This window comes from Nematolebias whitei, chromosome 14 (genome assembly GCF_014905685.2).
Source record: "Nematolebias whitei isolate Nwh7 chromosome 14, NemWhi1, whole genome shotgun sequence".
Taxonomy (NCBI): domain Eukaryota; kingdom Metazoa; phylum Chordata; class Actinopteri; order Cyprinodontiformes; family Rivulidae; genus Nematolebias; species Nematolebias whitei.
Genome location: NC_056511.1, coordinates 41,302,791 through 41,312,129, shown reverse-complemented (window position 1 = coordinate 41,312,129; position 9,339 = coordinate 41,302,791). Strand labels below are relative to the sequence as shown.

The 9,339-nt window shown below is 39.6% G+C and overlaps 2 protein-coding genes across 2 annotated transcripts in view; both read right to left on the bottom strand.

Moving 5' to 3' along the window:
* Positions 1–4,603, bottom strand: part of ankfy1 (ankyrin repeat and FYVE domain containing 1) — a 36,112-nt gene extending 31,509 nt beyond the window's left edge. Inside the window, exons 1-3 of the mRNA XM_037687589.1 lie at positions 4,572–4,603; positions 3,000–3,207; positions 2,357–2,475 (exon numbers count right to left, since the gene is read on the bottom strand). Of these exons, the coding sequence (XP_037543517.1) occupies positions 2,357–2,475; positions 3,000–3,207; positions 4,572–4,581 (337 nt within the window). The 5' untranslated portion in view covers positions 4,582–4,603. The remainder of the gene's footprint in view (positions 1–2,356; positions 2,476–2,999; positions 3,208–4,571) is intronic.
* Positions 4,604–6,708: 2,105 nt separating this feature from the next.
* ube2g1a (ubiquitin-conjugating enzyme E2G 1a (UBC7 homolog, yeast)) overlaps positions 6,709–9,339 on the bottom strand; it is a 22,217-nt gene continuing 19,586 nt past the window's right edge. The window contains exon 6 of the mRNA XM_037687588.1: positions 6,709–7,578. The gene's annotated coding sequence lies outside the window, so the exon portion shown is untranslated. The remainder of the gene's footprint in view (positions 7,579–9,339) is intronic.

Sequence of the window (9,339 nt, the reverse complement as noted above, 5' to 3'; positions counted from 1 at the left end):
AAGTTCCTCCATTTGTCCACACTGTGGACTGGTGGAGTCCAAACTCTTTACAGATGTTTTGTAACATTTTCCAGCCTGATGAGCATCAACAACTCTTTTTCAGATCTCCTCAGAAATCTCCTTCGTTCCTCCATGATCCACTTCCACAAACATGTTGTGAAGATCAGACTTTGATAGATCCTGCTCTTTAAATCAAACAGGGTGTCCACTCACACCTGATCATCATCCACTGATTGAAAACACCCGACTCTAATCTCACCTTCAGATTAACTGATAATCCTAGAGGTTCACAAACTTTTACCATCACAAATATGTAATATTGATCATTTTCCTCAATAAATAAATGAAGTAGTAGAATATTTTAGTCTCAGTTGTTTGACTGGGTTCTTTTTATCTACTGTTAGGACTTGTGTGAAAATCTGATGAAGTTTTAGGTCAAATTTATGCAGAAATATAGAAAATTATAAAGGCTTCACAACCTTTCAAGCACCGCTCTGAATGTCCAAATCTCACGCTGATGAAAAACTGGTCCAGATCTGCACATTTCTAACTCCAGTAGAATAAAAGGTTCAAGCGAGAACAAAGCAGGCTGACTTTTAATTATGGTTCTGATGGTGGTGTGGCTACAATCCACAACATATTTACTGTAACTGTAAGCTTCTGGGTGACGCAAAGCAGGGAATTAAAATTAAGGTCTGCGAGTAGAGTACATTCATTTTCTTTGCACATTTATCTTCCTTCTGCTATTTGCAACTTGTTATTTACAAAACTGAGTTCTGGTCAAAGGGAAAGGTTTTTATATGAAAATAAATCCAGCAGACTATTAATGTACTGATAATTAGAGTAAATGTGAAAAATGTGCCACGCTGATTTAATTTGACGATGACATGAACATTTTGATTTTGTGTTCACCTCAAAGACTTTTGAATCATTTACATCAAACATCAGCATTCAGCGCATTTGCTTTATGTCAAGAACAATTTTTGTATTTAAGTAACCACCAGGAAAACTGTCACTGGAGATTTGTAATACTGTATAAGTCTCCGAGTCTTAAAGCAGTAGAAGTTCAGCTAATGTTGCTACAGGGGTCAACTCGAGTTCAGCTTGGCTTCTTGTGTAGCTTCACACAACACCAAAACTCTAAGAGGAGAAAAACCATGTGCGCCCGACACTAAACAACTGTCACAACATTTTACAACAAACTGTCCAGATGACATGATTCAACTCTTTTGTGACTCCTGGATTTTCAACCAACGTGTTTATTTATCTGTTTACATTTTTTTTACGATTTCTTTTGACCTAGTGATGCTATCTGTATTTGATAACTAAACTGGGTGTTGCTGACTTTGCCTCCTTCCTGTGCCTGATTTAGTGCTCAGCGCATCTGCTCTGCACCAACTAAGGTAGTTTATCATTTGCGGCATTAAAAACTGCTTATGACAAATGCTGCAACATGTCACATGGAGTCTAGACCAGGGGTCTGCAACCTGCGGCTCTGGAGCCACATGCGGCTCTTTGGTTCCTCTTTCAAGGTTTGACCAAAACAGACAAACCACTGCCAGTTTTAACAGTTTCGTGTCATTTATTTTGCTAATTTGTGAATACTAGAACTAATACAAGGAGTAAAACATACTTTAACTTTATTTATTTAAAGTAGGATACTTAATTTTTCCACAATAAAACAAAAAACACTAGACCTGCATAGTTCATTGTTTAAATTTCCATCCTTCCATCCATTATCTTTAACCCGTTTCTTCCTGTATGGGTCACTAGTGCCCAAATTCAGCTATCACTGTGCAGCGGGGCTTAATTTGAGCCGGATCCTGCCGGAACCGGATCTGAGAACTCTTATTTGGACCAGGTGCGTTCCGGTAACTGCATGGATGCGGCAACTCTCAGTCTTAATAATAATAAAATTAGGAACAAATTTGACTGCCTTGAACGAATAAAACTTACATTGGATATGTAAACTGAAATTAGTGTCACCATTGTTTAAATTATTATTTTTTTAATTGGAAAACAACTAAAAATAAATCTTTCTTTACAATAATCCTGTCTTTTCCTTTATCTTAAAAATGTAAATATATCAATGAATGTTTAAAATCATTAGATAGTTGTAGTTTTATGTCACTCCTACTGGCCTGAAAAGCCTCCTGCAACAAACTTAAAGTGGTCCACTGGCCACCAGTAGACGATCATAGGTGGGGTACGTTTTGTGGCTCTGGACATTTTAATTTAGTGAGTGGAGGGGCAGAAATGGCTCTTTGGATCGTAAAGGTTGCAGACCCTGTGGTAGAGACGGCACAACTGGAACATTGAGTTTGAGCTTTTCTTTACACACAGCAGGGTCACTCACCACTTAGGTCCAGCTCAGAGGTTGAGGCCAGGTTGGCCAGACTCCAGACGTCGCTGCGAGCAGCCAGCACAAACTTATGGGCAAAATATTGCTTCCCTGCAACCTTTACTTTCAGATCACTGAAAAACAAAAAGACAATCTATGAGAAAACCGTGCAAAATGAAATACAGTAGTCCCTCGCTACTTCGCGGTTCACTATATACATATCACTGTTTTTCAAAGTAAGATCGGACACGACACAACTGGCTGATTGATGGATGAGCCATGGATTGTTTATGTAAAACAAACTACTTTAAATGATTTTGCACCATGTGTGAAGCCCACAACTGGGAGAGAATGGGGGCTGTGACTGGCTGCCCTGTATGTCAAGTGACAAATTTCATAGTGAGGATGATAGGGTGATGTATATATATTTTTAATGCCATGTGATCTACCCATAATGTCTTTGCGATCGACTGGTAGATCGTGATCAACGTATTGGGCACCCCGTTCTAGGTCTTCAGTGAGACCGGAAAAACTGAGTCTGTATTTAATCAAATGTGAAGGTACAAATATACAAGAAGCTACCAGCCGCTATTGAGAAAACAAACCAACTAAAGGCGGAACGAAAACAGCAGCCCATCGCTCTGAGCATGATCCTCACCTGTAGTGTTCTTGTTGGTACAGGTTGGCCACAAAGTCCAGCAGACGGCTGACGAAGGTGTCTGCGGCTGCAGAACTCGAGGAGCCCTGGACAGAGTTCTCAGCAGCAAGCACAGCACAGCGCCTCTCGGTGTCGGCCAGCTTCTGCTGCATCTTCACGTACTCCTGCCTCAGCAGGGCCAGGTGCTTCTGCAGCTTGGCCACCTCCTCTGTCCCACATCAAGACGAAGAGGCAGAAAACAAAACAAGCAGCAGATCCACAGAAAACCAGTTGGAAAGACTTTCACGTGAAATCTGAAACAAACGGTTTGAGGTACCGTTGTCCAAACGTAGCGATGCAGTTTAAAAGGAGAACTGTTCAACTGTTTTAATTTTAATTCTAAAACTAACCAAATATAGAAAACATGTAACTTCTGTTTTATATAACTGTTGCAGCTGAGGGTCAACATGGAGAGGAATGTAAAAAAAAATAAAAAAAATGGCAGTATCTGCAACTACTGTCAGTTTGTAGCTTGGGGTGCACAGATTATGAAGATGTTCAGCCAATTCTAATCCGTTGGCAGCCGCAGCGTTCTCTTTGCCCAAGTTACTGTTACAAAACTCCTCGGCCAAGAGTGTGCGGGACTTCGCTGAGGCCCGTTTCCTTCCTTCTAGCCTGTAAAGTTTTAGTGAAGCAAGAGTGCTGAGGCAGCATGTTCCCGAGTACTCCATCGTAAACGGTCACTGGCGGAGCCACCGGTCATGAGGGACAGACGGGGGGGGTGTTTGTGACAACCACCTGATTTGCGCCTCACAGGAAGGGGGCATGTTTGGACCACCTGCTGATGGGAAATACAACTTTTATGTATTTTTTTTTTTTAATCAGTCCAGGGACAGGAACTATAAATGTAAACAAAGAGAAATAATCTTAAACTCTGAGGTTGTCACTCATCATAAAATCTACAATACAACTTTAATGGCATCAAAATGTTTTGGTATAAGTTGTGTTTCTTTAATGTCATATAGTAGATTGAGCTGACAGCCATTTAATTAATCCACAGCTTGAGTGATTCTCCTCTGGGTTCTGGCTGGTATGGAGACTTCCTTGAAGGAGTCATGGTATTCAGAGGAACTGGATGCGATACCTCATGAGAAGTCACTTCCACTGTTCCAGACAAGTCCCCTATTTATTAAATATTGAGTTTAGAAAGGTCCACATAAGACAGAGCTAATAACAGTGGCTGCTTGTCTTGAATTAGACACAATGACGTTAACGTTCACACAACAATTAAATTATATCACCATTTTAGATCAAGTTGTCGTTTTACTGACACACAAATTATCCCTCTTCCTAAGGATATATTAGATGTTTTGTCCAGTTCTGCCAACTCGTAGCGATAAAAATTGGTCTTGGCATCAAACAGCGCCAGAGACAAGAAGAGTGTCGCGATGTTTCGTGTTATCAAGCAGGAAAATTAATGTCCGCGTCGTGAAAACCGTCAGGACGTTGTTAGCTTTGGTTCGATAGTTGAATAAAATCAATAGAAATAAAGGGCGTGTAATAAAACGGTTAAAAATATAAAAAATCTCATACCTTCCGCCATGTTGCTCGACGTTAGCTCGGTGGTGTCTATCGCGATATGCTGGAGCGGGCGCGTGGTGGGCGGTGGTGCTGCGTTCAAGTGACTCGCAAAAAGCTCGTTAGTTGATAGTTAATCACATGACCTTCTGTTCTCCGAGATTAGTGTGCTCGATGTTTCATGCACTTTTTTTATATATTTTGAGCGCATATACAAACAAACACCGCGGGAGAGATTCATTGCACTTGAAAAAAAAAATGTAATGAGTTCATATGAACAAATTTGTATTGTGGTCTGTGGCAAACACTTGGTTTGACAACGGTCTTTAAACGACTCTTGTTCTGAGGTAAAACTCTATCTTGCACAATCTATAGACGTAATATTTCTAGACAATCTATACACAACATCTATTAATGTTGGTGGTACACACGTTTAATTTTGGACTTTCTGAAATAAATGCAAACTCAAATGCAAGATCACTGAAGAATGGAAAACATGTCTTAACTCACCTTTTCCCAGATTTGTTCACTTCTTTAAGACAGAGACAAGCCCAGTCTATAAATTTGTTTAGTAGTTTTAATCCAGTTATGTCTACTGGAACCATTTAGAGAACTTTAGACTCCAAGGTTAACAGATAAATCTATGATATTATTAAAACACAAATTATTTTCTTCCCCTACTTTACATTTCCTTTCATTACAAACTGTCCTTCTATAGTTGAGGTGAACTGGGACATATTTTACACTACCTTGATCTTTTAATCCAAAAGATGAAGAAAAAAAAGCTTAATAAATGAGACCAAGACTTAATGGATCTGAAGCATTAACCATAAATATGTTTTGAGGAGTAAAAGAAAGGTATTCAACCCTAAACACACAGTATAACTCTCGCACACGGGTGTGGGAGCATCATACTGTGGGGCTGTTGAGCTATAGATGACACAACTGATTGAATGTTTACAACAAAGGGAGATTACCACCAATTCAGCATGATCTCTAATAATCAAATCATCCGGGCATCTAAAAGCTGAACTCAAATGGGAATTTGAGCAAGCTATGAAGACTAAACCTCCACCAAGCTGGTCGTGGAACGGAGAAAGAACCTTTTGAATCAGCACGTTAAGTCCTCAGAGTCGGTTCAACAGAAAACAAGTCGACTTGTTTTAAAATCTGCCTCCCCTGCAGGAACAGGCAACCATTAATCCAACAAAAGACAGTCCAACAAGAACCCCGTCAGATGCCGGTTTTATCTGAAACATGAATTTTCTGACCCAGCTGAATAACCTTGACCATTATTTCAGGAAAGAACAAATCAGGTCTCTTGTAAATGAGTCCTCGAGGCTCAATGAGACTAATTTGTATAAAGGTTGAATGAAAAAAAAAATCTAACGTACAAATTCTTAAACATGGAGCAATCATCCTGCTTCCTGAAAAGAACAGCACTTAAGTATTTGTCTGCGTGCCTGTGAAGGTTAAAACTATAATTTTAAACGTAAAATTTACTCGAGTAGAAAATAAATCAGAATAATTGCAACATTTTAGGAGCACAATTCAACTTTTGCAGGCATGACGAATACACGGTTGCCCAAATTGTATAACTCCTAATTTCAAATTTTGACTTGAAAATTGGCTTTGCTTGGAAATTATATTTCGTATTTTAATGCAGGAAATTTTGCCACTGCAATATCAAACAGACATTTTGATTAGTCTTGAACACTGGAGGAGGCTAAAGGCAATTTTAAGGCAAATATGTAAAAGTTGCGAGTCTGCAGCCTTCCTTATTTGCATGACAATGAACTAAAACAAACCCAAAATAAGAAGTTTTGAACCCACAACCTCAGGATTATAGGACCGCTGACCACCAAGCCCCCACCTCACGTCCAAAAATAATCGAAGAACGCATAAATATTGAAAAAAGGTCATGTTTTAGAACGCACTACAGGTTACAGGTTTCAGAACATGAAAAATATACATCAGTAATTTGTCTTTGTACACTGGGCAAACTGCATTAGATCAGAGGGCAGAGTCATGAGGTGGAGAACATGAATAACGAATGTCCAAAACAAACTAAATGAACTCGCATACAGTGTACATAAGCGTTTGAAAAAAAATAAAAGAAAAACAATAAAAGCATGCACAACAAGCTGCTGCTAAAACTGTTGGAGGATCTCAGATTGCATCAGGGAATCAAAACTTAGCATGTGTGCTGAACACTAGGGGCTTTTTGCTACAGCAGACTGTAACCAATACTCTATAGTGAATTCCTGTGTACTGGCTATCTTTTAAAACCATACTATAGATGAGAGACAACGTGTAACACCTGGCAACACAAGATGAAGTGGCCAAGCAGTTTATTAGGAGGCACTTTTGAAAAGAAAAAAAAAAAATTGCATGCAAACCAAAAAAAATAAAAATCCATGAGCATATTTCTTTTTCAAGTCGACTGAGCAGGATGGTAAGACTTCAAACCTAAAGGAAACAAAATGATTCAGGTACATGTATGATGCAGAGTTCTGGGAGGGGTATAGAGTCTGGTGGTGTTCCTCAGGCATGTCGCTGAAGTCCTGATTGGTCTTCACAGCCGACATTCCCTCCAGCAGCACTGATTTGTTCTCTTTAAGACCTCCTGTGAAACCTAACGATAACTAATGCATCCTGGAGTTTCAAGAGGGGAAAATCTATTCAAACCAGCACTATATATTTGGTCTAAATGTCTTGATGGATGAAAAAAGGAGCATATATATTATCCGGTTTAGTCTGTGCTATATACATGTCTTTACAATATCATCCTGAACGTTGAAGCAGTTCATAAACTTGAAAAAAAAAAAAAAGTTTTAACATCTTCTGGGGGTTTTGTCTGTGTGAGTTGGCACTTTGCTTGGAGATTTTCTGGTAGTCACTGTAATGTTATATTGCATCCTACAGGAGTCAGTCTGTTCCGGCCAGAATGAAGGAGGACAAGCCTGGCGTCAGGGTGGAAGAGTGCAGAAAACAGTGCCATTTGGATTTTCAAACTGGAGACCTGGACGAAAACAACAAATTCGAGAAGAAAAAAAAAAAACGTGTTAAGAAGCAGCAAAAGTAATGGCACGAGTCAAAATATCAACAGCACGAAATGTTATCACAAGGATCAAGAAACGTTGACCATTAGTGCATTATATGAACTCGGTTCAAGCACAGGAATGTTTTTGAGCAAAGCACTTGTCAGTCAGTGCAAGAAAAAGTTTAAATCCTTAAAATCCAGTAATAAAATACAACTAAATGAGCTCAACTGTTGTTTCACATACCAGTACGTATTTAGTGTATGCCACCAGTCTCACTGTGGTGGGAAAATGGTGTGAAACTGTGTTTTGGGCATGACAATGCCGTCCTCCCTGTTTGTCCTCAGACTCTGTTTGGGTCTTAAAGAATATGAGCTGGCTGATGTCGGTCCTGATCATTTCCTCAGCACTTTTGATCACTCTGGAGAGCACTCCTCTCCACCTGGGTGATGTTTTCATACCAGATGGTTTAGGTCTTAGGCACGGAAATAATGATAGTCAAGTGTATTTGGGTGTTTAAACAGGTTTGTTGTGGTTATCTCTAGAGGCCGACCAATATGGAAGTTTTAGCTATCGCCAATACTGATATTGAGAGGGGCAGAACACTAATATTGACCGATAAAATGGCTGTAATTTTTTAACTTTGTCCACCCCCAAGAATCTAATAAAACAGTGTGTGGGGTGGGGCTTTTTTTTTATTTAGCACAGCTGTTAGCAACCGTGAAGCTAAGCTAACCAGATCCACTCTTTGATTAGTCCCACAGTAAGTTTACAAGTGGTGTACTGGTCATAAAAACAGTCTTCCTAACGTGCGTTCACATTTTCTATCCTCCACTATTCACCATAAAGTTATCAAGTGTGTTACAAAAATAGAACTTGAAGAAACATCCTTCCCTGTTCATTGCTTGAACAGTCACGTGTAGTGAAGGTATAATTAGTATTGACTAGGGCTTTAACAGACTACTCGAGTAATCTACACATCGATTCCTAGGACACCTATCGAGGTTTTTAATTTCATGTCGAGTATTCGGGGTGACGTCATTACGCCACCGTTACGTCATTGCGTCACGTGATCCGCACCGGGCGTGGGTTACAAAACGGATTCCTCCAAGCAGACGGATGGAGCAGAGCAGGCCCGGTCTTGGCAAACAGGTAGAAATGCATCAATAGTCTGGAAATATTTCACTAAAGATTAATCTTCTGGTTCAACTACTGTAAGGAAACAGAAAATTAATCAACTTCCTGACTGTTTGGAGCTCGTTGTGAACCGGTGTTGCACCATATTTTGTGACCACCGTATATTGTGACCGTAGGGGGCGGTGTTGCATGCACTGTTGCAGGTCACAGAATATGGTGCAACACCGGGTCCAATCGACTGAACCAGAACCAGCTTCCTCTGACCTTGTTTCACAAACAAAAAGCAAAAAATATTAATCTCTAAACCTATAAAAAAACAATCTATAAACATATTAACCTCTAAAACTAAACTTAATGTGCAGCACAGCTGGCGGTGGTGCGGGGTGGTCGACCCCACAACTGGTTTTAGTTTCGTTTTTCACGTGCTGCACGTTTCTTCACGTTTGCAGCTTAACAATAAAAACTAAAAGTTTAGTTTTTCCTGTGACTTATTTGCAGTAGGAGCATAATATATACTCTCCCAATGTTTTGTTGGTCCTTTTTTTTGTAAATAATGACCTTTTTGCAGTTTTATTTATTTTTGTATCTTTAGATCCTATGATGTC